The sequence below is a fragment of the Balaenoptera physalus genome, assembly GCF_965194825.1.
Source record: "Balaenoptera physalus genome assembly, chromosome: 3".
Lineage (NCBI taxonomy): Eukaryota > Metazoa > Chordata > Mammalia > Artiodactyla > Balaenopteridae > Balaenoptera > Balaenoptera physalus.
Genome location: NC_138890.1, coordinates 307,711 through 327,726, shown reverse-complemented (window position 1 = coordinate 327,726; position 20,016 = coordinate 307,711). Strand labels below are relative to the sequence as shown.

General features: G+C 62.3%; 2 protein-coding genes across 10 annotated transcripts; one reads left to right on the top strand and one right to left on the bottom strand.

The window, feature by feature from the left end:
• The first annotated feature begins 2,805 nt into the window (after positions 1 to 2,805).
• RNF126 (ring finger protein 126) lies at positions 2,806 to 12,637 on the top strand. 9 transcript variants are annotated; one of them, XM_082455167.1, is made up of 9 exons: positions 2,806 to 2,995; positions 9,388 to 9,446; positions 9,691 to 9,754; positions 9,909 to 10,001; positions 10,863 to 10,931; positions 10,993 to 11,076; positions 11,534 to 11,627; positions 11,754 to 11,869; positions 11,950 to 12,637. In XM_082455167.1, the coding sequence occupies exons 1-9, from the start codon at positions 2,921 to 2,923 to the stop codon at positions 12,094 to 12,096; spliced, it is 801 nt and encodes a 266-aa protein (XP_082311293.1). In that variant the 5' UTR covers positions 2,806 to 2,920; the 3' UTR covers positions 12,097 to 12,637. The 9 variants fall into 9 exon arrangements, with proteins under 9 accessions (XP_082311293.1, XP_082311289.1, XP_082311294.1 ...); XM_082455163.1 differs by having other exon boundaries at positions 2,807 to 2,995; positions 9,909 to 10,082; XM_082455169.1 differs by having other exon boundaries at positions 2,808 to 2,995; positions 9,943 to 10,001; positions 11,007 to 11,076.
• Positions 12,638 to 12,836: 199 nt separating this feature from the next.
• FGF22 (fibroblast growth factor 22) lies at positions 12,837 to 16,843 on the bottom strand (the record flags this gene model as incomplete). The annotated part of the gene is given in 4 exon segments (XM_082453993.1): positions 12,837 to 13,957; positions 13,960 to 14,076; positions 14,164 to 14,270; positions 16,339 to 16,843. Coding segments are annotated over 4 exon segments (834 nt in total). The 3' UTR covers positions 12,837 to 13,852.
• Positions 16,844 to 20,016: the final 3,173 nt, after the last annotated feature.

Below are 20,016 nucleotides of genomic sequence, written 5' to 3'. Positions count from 1 at the left end.
TCCAAAGGTCCCTCCCAGAGGCTTGATTTGAACCCAAGTCAGTGACTTGGGGGGGGTGTGTGTGACATGGTCCTGTCCTGAGGGGTTACCTCATAATCCACTTTCAAATACTTTTCAAGAAAAAATGCTGAGAACCCATCAGGAGGCACCTGTGTCTCGCTGCACCCCGCAATCAGAGAGCCCTGGAGTGGCCAGGGCACCCCTCACAAGTCTGTCCCATCAGTGACAGCAGTAAGGTGGCCACCAGTCACAAACGGATGCCTGAGGCCCGAGAACCTCAGGAACACTGGATCACATGCAGACAGTGACCCGATTTCTTGAATTCAGATGCCCCAGTCCCAGGGTGACCAGCGGGGCAAGTAGCCCAGACCCAGAAGTCCAATGGTGGGGTCTGCTATATGACCATGTTTGAGCCTCAGTCTCCTCATCTGTAAAATGGGAGTCTTCATTTTTCCCACATCATGGTGCTTGTGTGAGGATTAAACTTCAGGCCTGGCACATCCTGAGCTCTTAGTTTTATAATATACAAAACCCCATATTCTTGTTCCCACTGTATCCCCAGCACCCTGCGCGGGCCTGGCGCTGAGGTGCTATTGAGCACCTACTATATGCAGGGTATTGGCTTCACATATTGGGAGACACCACTGATAACTCCTGGATCCAGGGGTGCCCGTGGCGGGGAGAGAGGGAAGAAGGCACTGGGCAGCCAGGTGCAGCAGGAGATGTGGGCTCCCCCAGGACAGGGTCGGGGCAGCCCCCTGAGAAGCAGGGAAAGAGAAGGGAAGGTAGGAATGGCACTCCCAGCAGAGGGCATGACCAGGCAAATGCCCTGAGGTGGGATACAGATTGGCCCATCCATGGGGGCCAATGAGACTGGGCTGGGGAGGGGTGGGAGAGGGGCAGATAAACTCAGGGCAGGCAGCAGGGCCCAGTGAGGAGGTGTTTTGGGTACCCACAGGTGCCCCAAGCCTAATCCAATCTCACAACCCTGAGAGGCAGTTTCTGCCACCTGCCCAGAGAGGTTAAGCGAGTTGCCCAGGGCCACAGAGCCAGTGTGACTTGGTGGGATTTGAACGCATGCCCGCTGACTCCAAGGCCTCTTGGGCAGTACCTCATAAACTTCTGCAGGATGGGGAATTCCCTGGCAGTCTAGTGGTTAGGACTATGTGCTCTCACTGCCGAGGGCCCAGGGTTCAATCCCTGGTTGGGGAGTTAAGACCCCACAAGCTGCGCGGCAAAACAAACACAAACAAACAAAAAAACCCACACCAAAAAAACAGAAACAAACTTCTGCAGGATGAATGAATGAATATATGTCTTTGGTGTGAAACAAGCCCAGGGCTAGGCATTAACGGCCTGAGGCAAAAGGTCCATCCTGGGGGGCGGGGCGGGGGTGGGTGGGTGTTGCCTGGTTTCCCAGCAACAGGGTTGGGGCGCTCTCTGGTGGTCAGAGCAGGAATGGCTTGGAATCACTGAGCCTTGAGGGGTACAAAATGGTGGCTGGCAGACAAGTCCCTGTTCCTAGTCTCTTGACATTCAAGATCCTTTATACACAGGCTCCAACCTGTAGTTCCTTGACACTCGTGCTCCAATGCTCCCTTCAGCAGGAAGCGCAACTCCAACCAACTCCTATTCGCTCTTCAAAGCCCTGACTCCAATGTCCTCTCCCCTGGGAAGTCCTGTCTGTCTCCCCAGGCTGAACCAAGGCTACCCTAGGGACTCATCCTCCGGCTCAACCTCACGGGGCTGGGGGGTATCTGCAACCAGCTCTGTCTCCTCCAGACATGGAGTACTTCAGAAAACCACTTTTATTGCCTGTTGAGTCTGTGATTGCCCCTGCTGTGTCCTTGCACCCAGCAAAGGGTCTGGCATACTACAGGAGCTCAATGAAAGTTTGTCGAGTGGATAAAGAAATAAGTGCATGATTGGCCTGGAACTAACCTCAGAAATGACCCTGGCCTGCTGATTAATTTTTTGGGGGGTTTAGGTTTTCTGCCCTCTTCTCACCCGAAGGCATCATGGAAACAAGGCCACACCTGGCAGGCCTCAGACTCTCTTATCCCATGTGCCACACTGAGGCATGGGAGGGCAGCCCTCCCTGATCCAGAAATGGGTCTCCTGTCTGTATGCATTCAACGAATGTTTATGGATTGCCTGTGTGCCAGGCACTGTTCTGAGTCCAGCCGGGAACAAGATACAAAAATCCCTTCTGTTGTGGAGCTGACCCTACAGTTTATCAGGCGGAAATAAGTGCTATTGCGGAGGGCGCCTCAATAGATGGACATTAGAGCAAAGACTTGAAACGCGTGGGTTAGGAAGCCACGCAGGTGTCTTGGGAACGGTGCACCGGGTAGGGGCAGAGCCAGGGCAAAGGCCCGGAGGTGAGAGCGCTCAGGAGCGTCCCAGGAACAGTGAGGACAGAAAGGTAAGAGAAAGGTGGGACTTGGCAATAAGAGCAATAACGAGGGAAGCGGGGACCTTTGTAGATTTGTATAAGAGGAGGGGCTCGGCCCCGCCCAAGACCCGCCTTCGGCCTTCCCCGCAGCCTTCGGGCTTCCCCACAGCCTTCGGCCCCGCCCCCAACCCCACCCCGGGCCCTGATCCAGGTTTGCCAAGGGTACTCGGCCTCGCCCCCTCAGGACCCGCCCCCCTCTGCCATCCCCACGGCCTGGCCCCGCCCCGGCACTGCGCCCGCTTCTAGTTTGCCCCTCGGCAGCCACCGTTGCCCGAGCCACCGCCCGCCTCGTGCGCCGCCTGCCCCGCTTCCGCCGCCCTTCCCTGTCTCACGCCGTGCGTGCCCTGCGTGCCTTGCGTGAGCGTGCGCGGGAGCGTCGGCCGGCGAGGGAGCTGCAAACGGCCGGCGGCGGGCGGCGGGTGCCGCGCGGGGGGGGCGGGCGGCGCGGAGGAGGCGGCGGTGGCCATGGCCGAGGCGTCACCGCACCCCGGACGGTACTTCTGCCACTGCTGCTCGGTCGAGATCGTGCCGCGCCTGCCGGTGAGGCCCAGGCCGGGCGGGCGGGGGCCTTTACCTCAGGCTGACGCTAGCTGGCTCGGACGGGGAAACTGAGGTCCTCGCGGAGAGCCTGGAAGCGGGCGGCCCTGGTGGCGCAGCGGGGCCGGCGGCCGGGAGGGAACGGGGCCGGCCCCGAGCGCGGTCGGCGCCGCGGGCGCCTCGTGGGAGGGAGTCGCCGCTCTCTCGGGCCCGACGGCGGCCCGAGCCTGCGTTCTTCTGCCTCCCGGGGGTGGGGGCCTGCACCCAGGTGGGCCCTGCGCCCTCGCCCGGGTGGAGGCCGCGGGAGGGCTGCTCGTGAAAGGCTCGGTTTCCAGACCCGTCAGCCCGGAAGTTCCGAGTCGGTAGGTCTAGGATGGGATCAGTGCCCCCGCTCCCGGCCGACCCTCCCCCCGCTGCACGGGTGGAAGACTGAAGGCACGGCGCCCCAGGGCGGCCCCGCTCCCGGCATTTGCCGCTCGGCTAGCTCCCGGGGAGCAAGAAGCGGGCGGTGCGATTGACCAGGGGAAGGAGCTGCAGGTGGCAACGATTGATAGAGCACCAGCTCTCCTTGGTCACCTGGTTGATTATAGAGCCAGACTCTTAGTCCTGCCTTTGCAGCTGTGGGCTTCCCTGGGGGAGGCAGGAGAAGGAGTTGGTGGACATTATCCCAGCTTCAGAGGAGAGTGAGCCAGAGTCAGGGTTTGGAGCGGAGAGGAGTGCCTGGGCCCAGGAGGAGAGAAAGGGTAGAGGTGGTGTGACTTCCAGAGGCAAGGGGCTTGGCGGGGGGGCATAAATCGAAACCCTGGGTGCATGAGCAGACTTGAGGAGCTGAGACTTGCCCCACTCCCCCACTCCAGCGTCCCGGAAGAAGTCCTCCTGCCTCTTCCGGCTTCCTGCGCGCCCCAGCAATGGGTCTGGTTTTCTCGACTGGCAGGAAGGGGCTGGTCGCAGGACAGACCCCAGCCTGGAGGAGCTGCACGCAGCCCCTCGCAACTGTTGTGAGCCACAGACAGGCCCTGGGTCTCAGGCTCACCCCAGAGTGGCCTGTCCAGAGCCATCGGAAAGCCTGGGGCCGAGCAGTCTGTGTTGCTAGCTGTTCTGGCCTCCCTTCCCGGGGCCAGCCTGGGGCCCGGGTCCTGGCCCAGAAGGACCCTGACCTTTTCCGACTGTCACTGGTCTAGCGAGGTCCCTCCTAGTCACAGGATCCAGTGGTGACAAGGTAGCCATGACCTTTGCCCTCCCAGTTTATAGGGAGCCAACGCTGAACAAGCGATTGGCAAATATTTGATTGGGAATGTTGGTAAATTCTGTTAAGCGCAAATAATGGCAGGGAGGGGACCGGCGTGGGGTTTGGGACGGGATTCGATGAGGCCCAGTAGAGTGGGTGTCTGTTTATGAGTAAGGGGCGCACTTGGTGTTCTCGGGGGCAGGAAGGTGGGCTCTTAACGTGGTGACAGTGGGAGGTCCCCGCCAGCACTTGTGCTCCCCGCCAGCCCCCCCTCGCCCCCCGCCAGCACGGACTTCTGTTCACGGGAAACTGGCCCCGAGGTTGGTGTGCAGTGAGACGCCGGCTGGTGTTGAGCTGCTCCTCCTGACTTGCTGTCGCGGCACTCTGCCCGCAGGCTTCTTCCCAGCAGCCCAGACGCCCTGGGCCTCGGTCTCCTCGCCTGTCAGACGGGTTGACGAGGGCACCCCTGTGCTTGACGGGCGCGCGTGGGCAGGGGAGGCCCGGGAAGCCGGGGAGGGGCCGGTGCCTGCCTGGAGCGGGCGTGTGGGAGCAGGAACCGGACCGGCTGGCCGGCCCGGAGGCCTCTGCGCAGGTGCGCAGGCCCAGACTCGATTCCCCCAGGAAACGGGAGCACCGGGGACGAGGTGGATGTGGGGCGTCCGTGGGCGGGGCCCGCGGGTGGGCGGACCAGGTGGCATTTGGGGTTCGGCCCACCACCACGGGTGGCCTTGTTGAGGCCTGCTGTCCTGTGGATGGCCCCTGCCTTGCTCTCAGAAGTGTCCCTGAGCAGGGTCGGAGGACGAGGACAGGACCTGGCGGCTGCCTCAGAGGGCCATCAGGGTGAGGAGAGAAGGCCCGTGTGTGTCCCCAGGCTTACGCACCCGCACCTTGCCCTCCGCACAGAGCCGCTGGGGAGCAGGCTGGGCCCCCGCCCGCCCGGCGGCGTGCTGTGCAGCTGCCGAGGGCACCCATTTCCCCTGCTGCTGCCGAGGCCCAGGGAGGCTCAGCCCCGTGCCTGGAGTTGAGACCCAGGGGCCCAGAGATGAGGGCTGCCCCACGGGGCCGACCCGACGGCTGCTCCAGAGACAGCTGGTGCGGCGCAGGGCGGGAGTCTGGGGGGACAGCAGGGGGCTGAGCCCCGGAGGGGTGGTTGGACGAGGGGCACCAGACAGAGCCACACCGTGGGGCTCCCCGGCTGCATCTCCGAGCCTCCCGGCGCCGTTGGAGGCTGAAGTGAGGCGCACCCCCGGCAGGGTGGGCCCACGTGTCACGACGATGGGAGATTGCCGGCACTCAGCGGGCCCCAGGTGACGCGAGGCCCCGGGACGGTGCTGCACCCCGGCATGCGTGGGGCTCACAGACACTGTGGGGGGACAGAGGGGCGTGAATGCGCTTTGCAGGGCAGCTGCTAAGACGCAGAAGAGAGTGCTGCGGGGTGGGGGCACTTGCCCACGGGGTCTGGGTGGGTCCCTGGGCCCAGTGATATCTGAGGAGGGTTGCCCCTGGGGTCTGTGGGCTGGTGAGCCCAGGCTGGGAGCACGAGGGGCTGCAGGGGCGTGGGGAGTCTCGTCACGTCTGTGTCTGGACCTGAGCTCACATACCCCCGGCAGCTCTGCGCCCCAACCCTTACTGGGGGGCCTGGGCCTGCCGAGGCCAGCGTCTCTCCAGCTCCCACCTCAGTGTCCTCGGCTTCACCACACGCGCCTGGCCGGGGAGCCTGGGTCTGCACGTGGTGTGAAGGGGCGCGTGAAGGGTGAGGCCTGTCTCTGAGGGCCCCAGCTGGCCGAGCACAGGGAGCAAACGCTCAGTAAATGTAGCGCTTGCTCTCTCGCCGTCTGCCGGTCGGCCGCTGTTGCTGTGGTGGTGATGACAGGATGGCCCCCTTGCCGGCCATCTCCTCAAGATGAGGCGTCTTCGGCTAGGAACAGGTGCTCACGAGCTGGGGTCCTGCCGAGGGAGACAGGCCCTGCCCTGTGGGGGGCTAGCACTCCATCCCAGGGTTTCCACCGCTTTTATTACACAGTGATGTAATAAAAATCTCAGGGACACGCCCTTGGAGGAGAGCATTGGAAGACCAGGGTCTGGGCCTTCCCCCACCGCCTTCCAGCAGAGCCCGGGGCCCTGCCTGAATCCCTGGGTGTGGAGCAAGCACTGCTCAGCCAGGCCACTCAGTCTCAGGGCATGGGACTCTCCGAGGACGGAGAGCGCAGAGCAGGGCCTGACCACAGCCAGCACTGAGCCGCAGGACGGCCGCGGCTGCCGGATTCCAGAGCCTGGGGTTGAGGCCACCCTCCATTTGCAGATGGGGAGACCGAGGCTTGCAGCCGGGAGGTGATGTTTGAGCAGACCCAGCTTCCGACAGGGAGCAAGCCAGGTAGATATCTGCTCGGATCGAGGGGACACAGGGGACAGGGGATGGCAGAGGCCCAGAGATGGGCGGAGCTGGGAGTGGGCGTGGCCGGGCTGGGTTGTTCTGGGGCTGCAAGGTGAGGTGGGGAGCACTTGGGCTCAGGGAGACACAGGGACACCAGAGAATGGCGAGGTGACAGGCTCTCAGGCACCCAGGAGCAGTGGCGAGCCTCAAGAGTGGAAGAGGGGGTGCCCAGTCTCCAGGAGGGTGTGGCGCCAGCCCCGCCCTGGCTCTTCCAGGCTCACCCCAGGGCAGGGTGCGGGCCTGGGGCAGGCAGGGTCCCCAGGAGGGAGAGAGACGCTTCTCACGGGGGTTCTGCCAGGCTCCAGTGAGGTTCTGGACCTGCCTGCTGACCCGGGTCAGACCCTGGTGGTGTGGGCAGGCCAGAGTCCCAGCTTGCCTGTGAGCTTGTGTTCAGGAGCCGTCTGGTTCCCAGCTTCCTAAGCTCGGTCACCACAGACTCACCTGCAGCCACGTTTGCCCGTGTCCATTGCCCTCCCACCAGGGGCTCCCGGAGTGAGTGAGAACCCTGGTCACCGGGTCACCCATCACAAAGCCTCCTGTGGCCACGTTTTGCACCCTGTGAAACGTTGAAATAAACAACAGGTTGAGGGCTGGCTGGGGGGCCTTAGGAGGAGCCCGAGTGATGCCCCCGCCGGCCCTGGAAATCCCACGCCAGTGACAACTGGCGTGGCCACTCACTGTGTAGGGGAGCCTCCCCTGGGCCCCTCGCCCCTGCTCAGGAGGGCAGAGCGCTGCCATCCCTGTCGTTTCTGGCTCAGCGTTATTGCGATACACTCCACCCACTTAAAAGCGTACACGTTGGTGTGTTCAGTCCACTCAGAGTCCTGAAGCCAGCAGTCACCTCTGTCCAAGTCCAGAATATTCCGTCACCCCAAACAGAAGCCCTGTGCCCATCAGCTGTCACCCCAGCCCCTGATAACCACTAGTCCACTCTCTGTCTCTGTCTGTGGATTGGCCTGTTCTGGATGTTTCCCATCAATGGAATCACACCCTGTGTGTCCTTCTGCGTCTGGCTTCTCTCACTGAGCATCGTGTTCTCGGGGTCCATCCACACTGTAGTGAGCGTCGAGGCTTCACCCCTTTACGTGGCTGAGTGATGTTCCTGTGTGTGGAGGGACCATGTCGTGTTTATCCGTCATCCGCTGCTGGACACTTAGGTTGTGTCCACCTTTGGCTGCTGTGGACGTGTGTCTCCATTGCCCCTGGTGGACGCCTGGCAGTGGAATCAGGGTCGTGGGGTGACTGTGACTGTTTTTTCGAGGACGCTGCCCCGTTTCACGCCCCCACCGGCCGTGTAGGGGTTCCGATTTCTCCACCTCCTCCCCACACTGGTCTCTGCTGGCTTTGTGGGTCCAGCCATCCGGGCGGGTGTGAAGTGTGTCCCACTGGTTTCGGGTTGCGTTTCCCTGTTGCCTGTGTTGTGTGTCTGTTCTTGGCTTGTTGCCACTTGTCTATCTAGGGAGAAACGTCTGTTCTGATCTTCTGTCCTTTTTTTTTTTTTTTTTAAGTTTTGAATTTTATTTATTTTTTTTATGTAGCAAGTTCTTATTAGTTATCCATTTTATACGTATTAGTGTATGTATGTCAATCCCAATCTTCCAATTCATCACACTACCATTCTCTCTGGCCGTTTTTTAACCAGGGTGTTTGTCTTTTTGTTGTTGAATTGTGAGAGTTCTGTAGGTATTCTGGATACAAGTCCCCATCACCTGTGCAGCTCCAGCCGCCCTCCCCGTGGCTCAGACAGTGTCCTCTGATCCTCGACCTCGCTTTGCTTTCTGGAGCGAGGCAGGTGGGGGGACACAGTATGCACCGTGGTGGTCCCGCCGTCCGCAGGGTGGGCCGTGCCCGCCACACCCCGGCATCGCTCCCTGCAGAGGGTGGCAAGGCCAGCGGTGCCCTCTGCTCCCGGGAACCGCGCCTCTCCCCGTGGGTACGCGGGTGGCCTCGGGTGGAAGCACCTCCCGCTCGCGGCTCAGCTCCCTGTTTGCATGGCTTTGGGACACGTGGGGCCTGGGCCCGGTTCTGGGCCTGAGTGGTGGCTTTGGTGCTCAGACGTCTTGCCGTCCCTGGGGCGGGTCCCCCTCTCCGCTCCCTTGGAACATCATGGTCTCTGCCCGCTGGCTGTCCGGCCTGGGGAAAGTGAGGGCTGGGAGGGCAGGTGGCCGGTGTGGATGGAGTTGAGCTCCAGCCTGGTGTCATGGGCTGCGTGCTGGGGCTGCCAAAATGTTCCGCAGGACGGTCCCTCTGCCTGGGTGGTGCCTCCCACCCTCGGCGGCCACCTTCCTGGGAGCGGATCTGCTCCAAGGCCCAGATAGTCCTGGAGCCCCGCTAGTCACTCTCCCAGCCCTCCTTTATGTGCGTGTGTGGGCGAGGGTGTCACAGAACATTCTCGTGTCTCCCAAGTTGGGAGAGTTCGCTGAACCCATGTCAACTAGCCTGTTGACGGATGCGGCTGACTGGAGGCCCCGAAACTGTGACTTGTGTCACTGTGGGGAACACAGGCTGATGGACTCGGGGACATGGGAGGTCGAGGAGGCCACTGGGGAGCTCGGAGCCCACCTGCGAGGGGAGCATCGGAGGCTGTAGCCACGGGCAAGGGCGTCTGTGCGCCAGCCCTGCCCGGGGCGGCCCGACCAGACCTGGCGGGTTCATACCCAGGGCCTTGAGATGACGCCCATCCTGGCCCTACCGCAGCCCAGAGATCATGCTCGCTGCCCTCTCCTCCTGCAGGATTACATCTGCCCAAGATGCGAGTCTGGCTTTATCGAGGAGCTTCCGGAAGAGACCAGGTAAGGCTGGCCCCAGTACAGACCCTCGGCCCGAGGGTGCGCTGGCCGAACCTGGTAGGGGGGATGGGGGGGCCGTGACGAGGGCCGGCGGCTGGACCTGGGTGGGGGGTGGGCTGGACCTCCGCCCTTAGGCTCCTCAGCCTCCTGCCTCGGGCCCTGGGCAGGGGCTGCGGAAGGCGGCCTGAGGCCCGTGGGTACGGGGGTCCCGCCTTTGCCCCGCTGCTGACGGCGCCTGTCCTCCCAGGAGTGCAGAGAACGGCTCGGCCCCCTCCACAGCCCCCGCGGACCAGAGCCGGCAGCCGTTCGAGGTGAGCGGTGAGCGGTGGCCTCCCTCCCCGCCCCCGCCCCCTCCGCGTCCCCATCCACGCGGTCACGGCCCTCCTCTCTGCAGAACGTGGACCAGCCCCTGTTCACGCTGCCGCAGGGCTACGGGCACTTTGCTTTCGGCATCTTTGACGACAGCTTCGAGATTCCCACCTTCCCCCCCGGGGCGCAGGCCGACGACGGCAGGGACCCCGAGAGCCGGCGGGAGAGAGAGCAGCACTCCCGGCACCGGTACGGCGCCCGGCAGCCCCGCGCCCGCCTCACCGCGAGGCGGACCACCGGCCGGCACGAAGGCGTCCCCACGCTGGAAGGGTGAGGGGGCCCGGGGGCGGCCGCGGGCGGGACGCTCGGGGCTTCGAGCCCGCCCCACCCCGCTCAGGCAGAGCAGCCAGCTATCCTTCCAGGAGGTTCTGTGGGCACGGAGGTGTGGGTGCTGGCTCAGGGGCCGTCCTCTGGGCAGGGCGGTTCCCCGGTGGGTCCGGCTGGCCCGAGGAGCTGTGTGCCCACCGCCTGCCTGCCCCTCCCCACGCCCCCCATCGTCCTTCTCAGGGGGGCCTCCGCCCTGTGGGCATCTTCATCTGCTGAGATGTGCTGGTCCACGCCCAGACGAGCCGTCCCGGGTGCAGGCGAGCAGCGGTGTGCGGTGTCCGGTGTCCCTGCTCCCTCCCGTGTGCGGGGTCGTGAGGACAGGAGGACCTAGTAGGCCCGTCCCAGCTCTGCAGGAGATGGGGCTGAGCTTTCGTGGGTCTTTGTAGATGGAACTTGACTGCAGGTAGGCCGAGGCCTGTCCAGCTCAGGACACAGCCTGGCTCACTGTGACCTCAGCCGGCACGTTTCAGGGCTGCCACGAACAGCTGGGCTGACCCCACAGTTCCTTAAGCCCCTGGGATCACCCACGGTGCTTTCCCCAGGTTGCAAAATGAGAGTTGGATGTAGTCGTGCATTGACAGGCGCCATGCAGGCCTCAAGGAGACCCTGCCTTGGGGCGCCTTTCGTGTTTAGTTCTTATTATTACCAGTTGAAAAGCCAACCCCTTGACGCTGGCCCCTCCGTGGGAGGGCGCTAACCTTGGGCCTGGCTGTTCTGTTCCAGGATCATCCAGCAGCTGGTCAACGGCATCATCACCCCGGCCACCATCCCCAACCTGGGCCTGGGCCCCTGGTGAGTAGGTGGGGGGGGTCCCCCTGCACCCTGTCCGGCTCCTCTGCCACTTGAACCCCAGACTTCTTTGCCCAGGGGCGTCCTGCATTCAAACCCAATGGACTACGCCTGGGGGGCCAACGGCCTGGATGCAATCATCACGCAGGTACAGGGGCCTCCCTGGGGCTGGTACCGGGCACGACGACTTTACAGGCCCGTGCTCCCTGGAGGACAGGGTGTCGTCTCCCACGTCCACGTCCCTGGTGGCACTTGTGAGGTGGGGACGTGACCACCTTGGGGCCTTCCACTGAGTATTTTGTCACTGGCGCCCGGCCCCCTGGTTGTAGCCGCGCGAGGATTCGGGGAGGTGCCTCGGCCCTGGGAGGTGCCCGCCGGCCCCGGCTGTGAAGTGACGCTCACTAGATGAGCAGAAGAGTGGGCAGAAGCCCGGGGCTGGGCCTCCTGGGGGCAGCTGACCTCTGACCCCTGAGGGGGTCGGGCCAGGACAAACGGGGCCTCGGTGCTTTTGCAGGTAACCCAGCCTTGCATTTCAGAGCCCCGTGGGGCGAGGGCCCTGCCCGCCCGCCAACAAGCTCCCAGCACTCTGGCCTCTTGTCTTTCAGCTCCTCAATCAGTTTGAAAACACGGGTCCCCCGCCCGCAGACAAAGAGAAAATCCAGGCCCTCCCCACCATCCCCGTGACCGAGGAGCACGTAGGTACGCGCCCACGCCCAGCCTTCTCGGTGGTCCTGAGGCCAGTGTGCCCTCCATCTCCTGGGACACCTTTGGTGGGGGCTGCAGAGAAGCCCCCCTGAGAGCCCCGTGGCCCGCCCGCTCCCACAGGCTCCGGGCTGGAGTGCCCCGTGTGCAAGGACGACTACGGGTTGGGCGAGCGTGTGCGGCAGCTGCCCTGCAACCACCTCTTCCACGACGGCTGCATCGTGCCCTGGCTGGAGCAGGTGAGCAGCGGGCCAGCCCGGGACCCTCCCTGCCCCACCCGCCTCTGAACGGCTCCCCTCTCCCCTCTGTCCCCGCAAAGCACGACAGCTGCCCCGTCTGCCGAAAAAGCCTCACAGGACAGAACACGGCCACCGACCCCCCAGGCCTGGCGGGCGTGAGCTTCTCCTCCTCCTCGTCCTCCTCCTCCAGCTCGCCCGGTAACGAGAACCCAGCCAGCAGCTCCTGAGCATCCCGGCCGGCCCCCAGGGCGAGCACCGGGCCGCGGGCCGGGACTGCGATCGCCGCGGCCCCCCTGCACCCCTCGCGCTCACGGACTGTGGTGCCGCCGGGCCCACCGCGGCACAGGCTTGGAGGACCCGCCCCTCCCGGCTGCGGAGGGAGCCTGGCCTCCCCAGGGATGGGCCGGGCCGGGCTGGGCACATGCCGCCCGGGGCGTCTGACTCCCTTCCTGTTTGTCTCTGACCTCACCCTGTACGTGTTCGGCGGCAGAAAGGTTTTTATAATTTTAAATTATTACTGCTTTGAAATAAATGGACGTTTGAGCTCACTCGCGGCCCTGCATGATCTGTGGAGAGACAGGGTGGAGTCGCTCGGCTGGGGTCCCAACCGCGTGGACAGGCCGCTGCACCCCACCCCAAGCTCGGGGGCCCGGGACCACCAGGATGACCAGCAAAACAAGGACGAAACTGCTCTGACAGACGTTTTTTAAAGGAGAAAATATGTGTATCTTGAAAGCTATTTAAAAATACATCTACTTAGAAAGAAAAGCAGGTGGCTGGCGTGTTACTTGTGTGCGTCGGGGGGCGCAGCCCCGGGTCAGGGAGGTGAGCCGGCCGAGCCCCCGCAGCTGGCGTGTCATCCACAGGCTGTCCCCCATCCGGGTCACACGGCTGCCTTGGCCGGTGAGTGTCCAGCCTGCGCCCTGGGAAGTGCCCCCCATATTGGTCTTCCGTCTCTGAAGTGGAAGGTGGCTGCTGGGAGGGGTGGGAGCCTCCCCTGCACCCTCTTGGCTCCACCCCTGCCCCTCAGAGGAAGATCAACCCCCAGGAGGCTGATCGTGCCCCACCCCCACCCCAGCCTGTACACCCTGCTGGATCTGAGGGGCTCTGTGTTCGCGTCTCCAAGGGCAGCTGTGACAAGTCACCAAAACTTGGTGGCTTAAAACAACACGCTTATCATCTCAGTCCTGGGGTCACAATTTGCATCTTAGGGGCTAAATGCAGGCGTGGGCAGGGCGGGTCCTTCCGGAGGCTCCAGGGGAGCATCGGTTCCCGCCTTTTCCAGCTTCTAGAGGCGCCGCATCCCTGGCTCGCGGCCCCTCCTGCATCCTCACAGCCAGCAGCGCAGCATCTCCCGTCTCTCTGCCTCTGACCCTCCCGCCTCCCTCTTATAAGGACCCTGGGATGACGCTGGGCCCCTCGGGGAATCCAGGGTCGTCCCTGTCTCAGGGGCCTTAACAATCCCACCTGCGAAGTCCCCTCTGCCCCGTGAGGTGACACGTGCTCAGAGGCCCAGGACCAGGCCCTGCCAGTCTATGGCGGGTCGGTGTCCCCCAGCCTCCCTCACCTCCTCGCTGCCTCAGGCACCCCAATGAGTTCCCAGGTCCGAGCCTTTGCTTGGCTGTGCCCGGCCTGGAGTGCCCTCCCAGACCTGGCCCCCACGTGGCCAAGTCCCCGTCTCCAAACTGGCAGGTGCTTTTGTCGAAGCCTCCCTGCCCCCCAGCTTGTGACTGGACTCCTATGGACCCTGCTCAGCTCACTGTCCCCTAGACTCAGGGGCTCCCTGAGGGCCGGCCGCGTCTGTGGGGTCCGGCGGTGTCCCCAGTGCCCAGCACAGCAGGTGCTCAACGCACGTGAAACCAGTGAGTCACCAGACACGGGCTCGTCCGGACCGGGCCTTCCCCGGCCTCGGTCTTCAGCCGCCCGCCCGGCTCGCGCGCCTCCTGGAATCTCGGTCCAGCCATCACTCATGGATCCTGGGCCTCAGGAGACCAGGACGGGCAGGAAGTGCGTGGGCGGGTGATGTCGCTGCGTGCGGACCCCGCGCCTCCGGGCCCCCGCGCCGCACCCCCCCGTCCCCCCAACCCCGCGTCCAACGCCAGGAACATGGGCCGGCCGCGGTGGCGCCAGCGCACGGACGCGTAGGTGTTGTAGCCGTTCTCCTCGATGCGCTCCCGGAACCTAACGCAGACCCGCTGCGGGGCGGGCTGTAAGCGGCCCTGGGCACGCCCCTGGACACGCCCCCGCCGGGCGCGCCCCACGCACCCCAGCCCACCCCGCGCACTTGCACTCACCGACCAGGAGAGGCGGCCGCGGCGGTTCATGGCCACGTAAAAGCCGGTGTTCATGGCCTTCAGCGCCACGACGCTCACGCGGATAGAGCGCAACTCGAAGAAGACGCCTGCGGGGAGGGGCTGGGTCAGGGCCCGCCCACCACCCACTCGCCCACCCACCCCGCTCTTCATTCATTCATTCGTGTGGGGAACATTCCCCAAGTACCTACCGTGCTCCTGGCCCTGTGCTGGGCGTGGGGACGCACCAGGGACCACGCAGGTTCTGCCCGCATCTGCCCCGAGGCCGGGGGCGGGGGAGGAAGGACACCAGGCCAGGGGGAAGGCCTGAGGCAGGACTGGCCCGGATGGGTAGGGGGAAGTCAGTGGGGAGGGCTCAGGCTTTTCTCTGGAGGGCAATGGGGAGCCCAGGGGAGGGCCCCGTTAGTCAGGGATGAGAAAACCAAGCCAGAGGAGGTGTGTGCCTGCCAGGTGAGCTGCTGCTATCAGATGTAGACCGCCGGCAGTGACCATGACAGCTCGGCTAGCCGCGGCCGTGTCCGGTTATGGGGGAGACAATTCCAGACAATTCCAGACAGACGGCCCAGGCAACGGCCTGGGGGTGGGACACAGGGTGTTTAAAGCACAGTGTGTTCACATCAGTGATACCCGCTAACACTGCTTGAGTGCCAACTGTATGCCAGGCATTGTATCCCACCAAGCCCACACAGCAGCCCCAGGAGGGAGGTGTGGACCGTGCCCACTTCCCACAGGGGAAAACTGAGGCCTGAGAAGTGGCAGAGCCAGTTCCTCGGGCCCTGTCTGTGGATGGATGACCCTGGGAGAGCCCTGCCCCATTTGAGCTGATGTTTCCTGTCCAGTGAAGCAGAGCTGGGGGACAAGCGCCAGCCCACACTCTCTGAGCCACACCCAGGCACTGGGGCCTAATCTGGAGTCAAGGCCTTGCCCTCTGGTGTTCAGTCTGGACTTGGATGCCTCAGGTAACGGGCAGCTCACCTCATGTCCCATAGGACATTTGCACCTGCTATTTCCTGGGTCAGGCACTCAGCTCCTCTTGTGCACGGCCCGCTCCTTCTTTCTATATGAGGCTCAACTCAAGCCCACCTCCTCATTGTCACACTTATCGCTGCCCAGATGGGGAAACCGAGGCTCAGAGAGAAGCAGTGACTGTCCCAGGTCACCCAGCAGAGCCAGACCTCACCCCCAGCCCAAGGCCACCGTTCTTGGCCAGGCCCACCACTGAGCAACTGGCCCAGCCCCCTGTCTTGCCCTTGTCCAGTTAGCCTAATGAGGGCCTTGAGAGCCCCAGATGAAAGCAGGTGGGAAGGGCAGGGGTGATTATCTGCCCTAATGGTGGTGATTCAGGCAGTGGCCGGCAATGGCTCGGCTCCCCCGCTCGCCTGCCCGGCCTCAAAAATGTGGGGAGACTGAGACAGGCCTGGGGTCACCGACCACCCTGGTCTCCCACTTATCACCAACCTCCTCCTTCTCTTTCTTTGTCCCTTCATCTCCTCTTGCCTCATACATTCCACAAACACATATTGAGCACCTACTGTTTGCTGGGCAGGGCAGCAGGGATATGACTCCAATTCGATGAGGTTCTGGGCACTTTGGAGCCCCAGCTCCATGCCCCCACCTCCCACCTCAGGCAGGTCATTTGCCCTCTCTGTGCCTCAGTTTCCTCATCTGCCAAATGGGTGTCTAGGAAGACACAGAGGGGTCCCCAACTCTGGCAGGTCCTGAGTTTTGTTTTGCAGGGTGGGGAGTTCAGAGTTCAGACCCAGCTCTGCCCCCATCTCATTATGTACTGCGCCCACGGGGGCCCTTCCGGGAGCCTCAGCTTCCCCTCTGTAAATGGGCCCCGTGACCCCAACCTCAACTATCTCACAAAGACCCTTCTGCTGAGCCAGGCCCGGAGCTGGGAGCTTCCCCTGTGACCTTCACCCCAACTGTCCAACCCTCCTTCCAAGTGGGTTGGACCCCATTTTACAGTTGAGGAAACTGAGGCCCCAGTCAGAAAATGACTTGGCTGACGCCACGCAGCCAGAGAAGCCTCCGGACCCTCCCTCAAGTGAGAGAGGATCCCAGCTCACTGCTGCTACTACTGCTGCCTTTGCTGTTATTGTCCGCCTATCTGCCCTGTACCCCTGCCCCCGCGCAGCGCCCCCGGCTACTCACTGTCAGGGCTGTCGCGCCAGCGGGTGCCCTGCACGCGGCCGCTGGGGTCCACACACAGGAAGAAGTGGGTGGAGGAGAAGAGGCGCCGCCAGCGCACGTCGCCCTCCAGATGCGTGTAGCTGCGCGGTCTCCGCGGACTGTTCGGGGTCCCCGCGGCGCCGGGCGCCCGTGCCAGCAGTAGCCACGCCAGGCCCAGCCACAGGCGGCCGCGTATAGCCCCGCGCCCCGCTCGCCGCCGCCTGCTCTTGTCTCCCCGCGCGCGTCCGCGGCTCTGCCATTGCGAGATGGGGGGCGGAGTGCTTGACGGGGCCAATGGGGGCCTCGGGGGCGGGGCCAGAGCCACAGTGGGTGGGCCGGGATGCGGGGCGGGGCCGTGGTCAGGGCGGCCTGACCGCCCTGCAAAGTCTGGGACAGGCCAATGCGGCTCCTGGGGGGCGGGGCCAGAGCCGCAGGGGGCGGGATGACACCCCACGGGGGCGGGGCCAGTACAAGGGCGGGGGCCCATTCGGGAAAACACTCCGGCCTCCACGCGTGTTTATTTGTCTTGCGGGGCGGGGAGGGCGGTGCTTCTCCGTGAGTAGCCAGATTGGCCTGCAGGGGCTGCGGGGGTGTGAGTGTGAGAGAGGCGGGCCACAGAGAAATGGCGGGAGTCAGAGCCAGAGAGAGGAGAGACAGAGCCAGAGACAGAGAGATATAAAGACAGAGCCAGGTGTACAGCACAGGTCTTGTAATAACCTATGATGGAAAAGAATCCAAAAAAGAATAGATATATATGTATAACTGAATCATTTTGCGGTACGCCTGAAGCTAACACAACATTGTAAATTAACTACACATCAATTTTTTAACAGGGTAAAAAAAAAAAAAGACAGAGCCAGACACAGAGAAAGACAAAGACAAAGAGACAAGAGACTGAGAGGCAGAGATAGACAGAGACTAAGATGGAGGGACAGAGACTATGAGACTGCACAGGCGGAGATGGCTGAGACAGAGACAGAGACAGACAGATGTGTGAGAGACAGAGAGACAGGGAGAGACGGAGCTGCCCAGGGGTCAGAGGTTGGGACGGAAGTTCTGGCCCGAGTGCCTGTCCCTGCCAGTCAGGCCCCTGGGCAGGGAATGCCCCGGGGGGCTTGTCTACCCGTCCAACTGGCGCTTCCTGAGAGCCAGGCCCAGGGGGCATGCGGCTTCGCTGAGGGGTGGGCCTGGGGGACAGTGTGGGTGGAGGAGCAGGTGAACTGTTGGAGCATGCTGTGCACACAGGTGTTGGGCAGGAAGGTGGCCAATGGGAGGATGGACAGTTGGGCATGTCCGCGGCCAGCTGATGGGGACCGGGATGATGACCAAGGCCAGCACCCCGTCCCCAGCATCCGTCTCTGCATGTCCAAGGTGGTAGGAATGGGGCCGCACTGTTTACACCCACACCTGCTCATCATTTACAGACACACCCACCCAGTGCCCAGGGCCCTGCGAGGTGAATGCAGTAAACCTTCACAGACTCAGAGCCAAGCGACATCATTGACAGGTGGGGAAGCCAAGGCCCAAGAGGGGCAGGGATTTCCCCAAGGCCCCACACAGGACACATCCCAGGGCTCCCTGCATTTTGGCTCCTGGCGGCTCAGTTCTACAGCCATGGATGCAGGCGACACCTTTAAATAGCACCGGGGTGAGGACAAGGTGACAACCCTGCCCTGATGGACTGCTGGGGGGGCCAACCGGTCCAGCCGGACGGTGTCGCCGTGATGCCTTCCTGGTGGCTCCAGAGATTCCCTGATCCCTCTTCCTGGCCCCAGGAGGGCCACGCAGGGGGTGTGGCAGACATCCAAGCCCAGGACCCCAGGACTGAGATGGGAGTCCAGCCCGGACTGTCTCCCCACACTCAGAGCCCTGAGGCCAGCACCCAGGGGACTGGCCTGCAGGCATCACCTCCCCAAGCCTTGCCTCCTCCTGTGGAAAATAGGCCTGGAGAGGGAAGGCTGGAAGGATGGAATGAGATAATCCACGACCTCACTGGGTGCTCGGAATAACACCTCCATGTCCCGCCAGCTAGAAACTTGGTCTTCCCTTCCTAGACTGTCCCCACCCCACCTGCCAGGAGGACAAGATCCAGGGCCCTGTATGACTGGAGGGGACCCACGCCTGGGAAAACAGCTGCGCCCCAGGTGCTTTTCACAACAGCTTCACTGAAATATAATTCACATGCCACCCAGTTCACCCAGGAAACTGTGCAATTAGTGCTTTCAGTACAGAGTTGTCAACGCTTACCTCTGTCTAGTTCCAGAACATTCCATCACCCCAAAGAGAAGCCCCGTCCCCATCAGCAGTTGCCCTCATCCCCTCCCCAGCCCCTGACAACCACGAATCTACTCTCTGTCTCTGTGGATTTGCCTGTTCTGGACGTTTCGCATCAACGGACTCACACCCTTTGTGTCCTTCTGTGTGTGGCTTCTCTCACTGAGCATTGTGTTCAACTTCCATCCATATTGTATCAAATGTCAATGCTTCACCACTTCGCATGGTTGAGTGATGCTCCCGTGTGTGGAGGGACCATATTCTGTTTATCCATCATCCATTGATGGACACGTGGTTGTTGCTGCCTTTTGGCTGTCGTGAATCATGCTACTGTGGACGTGCGTGTACGAGTTTAAGTGTGAACATAAGTCGCCATTTCGCTCATGTATATACCCAGGAGTGGAACTGCTGGGTCACATGGTGATTCTATGGTTGGCTTTTTGAGGAGCTGCCAGAACGTCTTCCACAGCGGCTGCCCCATCTCACATTCTCACCAGCCATGCACGAGGGCTCCAGTGTTCCCACCTCTTCACCAGCAGCTGTGATTGGCCATCGTTTTGATTGCAGCCATCCTAGTTGGGTACAGCGGTATCTCGCTGTGGTTTTCTGGAAGACGTCAAGCCTACAGACAAGTTGTGAGAACAGCACAATGAACGCCCTGTTCCGGGAGTCCCCAATTCTACATATTATTATGATTATTATTTTAATATTTATTTATTTATTTATTTATGGCCGTGTTGGGTCTTCGTTTCTGTACGGGGGCTTTCTCTAGTTGTGGCAAGCGGGGGCCACTCTTCATCGCGGTGCGCGGGCCTCTCACTATCACGGCCTCTCTTGTTGTGGAGCACAGGCTCCAGACGTGCAGGCTCAGTAACTGTGGCTCACGGGCCCAGCTGCTCCGTGGCATGTGGGATCTTCCCTGACCAGGGCTCGAACCCGTGTCCCCTGCATTGGCAGGCAGATTCTCAACCACTGCGCCACCAGGGAAGCCCCCTACATATTATTTTTGATTTCCATCAGCTGGAGGATGGGTAAATACACTGCAGCAAACTCACGGGGGAGTACTATGCAGCCACGAAAAAGAGTAACCCACTGAATACACAACAACGTGGATGATTCTCAGACAGAATGAGGAGAAGCAGTCAGACACAATAGAGGTCCATCTATGGGACATTCTGGAAAACCAACCCATGTGTGAACTGTCCGATGGGTGTCGCCCTCAGGGGCAATGATAGGGGACGTGAGGGGGTTTCAGGGGCTGGGTGTTCTTTGGAACACCCCTGTGTCCTGGAAAATTAATTGAACTGTATTCTTTCTTTTTTTTTTGGCCACGCCCACACGGCCTGTGGGATCTTAGTTCCCTGAACAGGGATGGAACCATGCCCC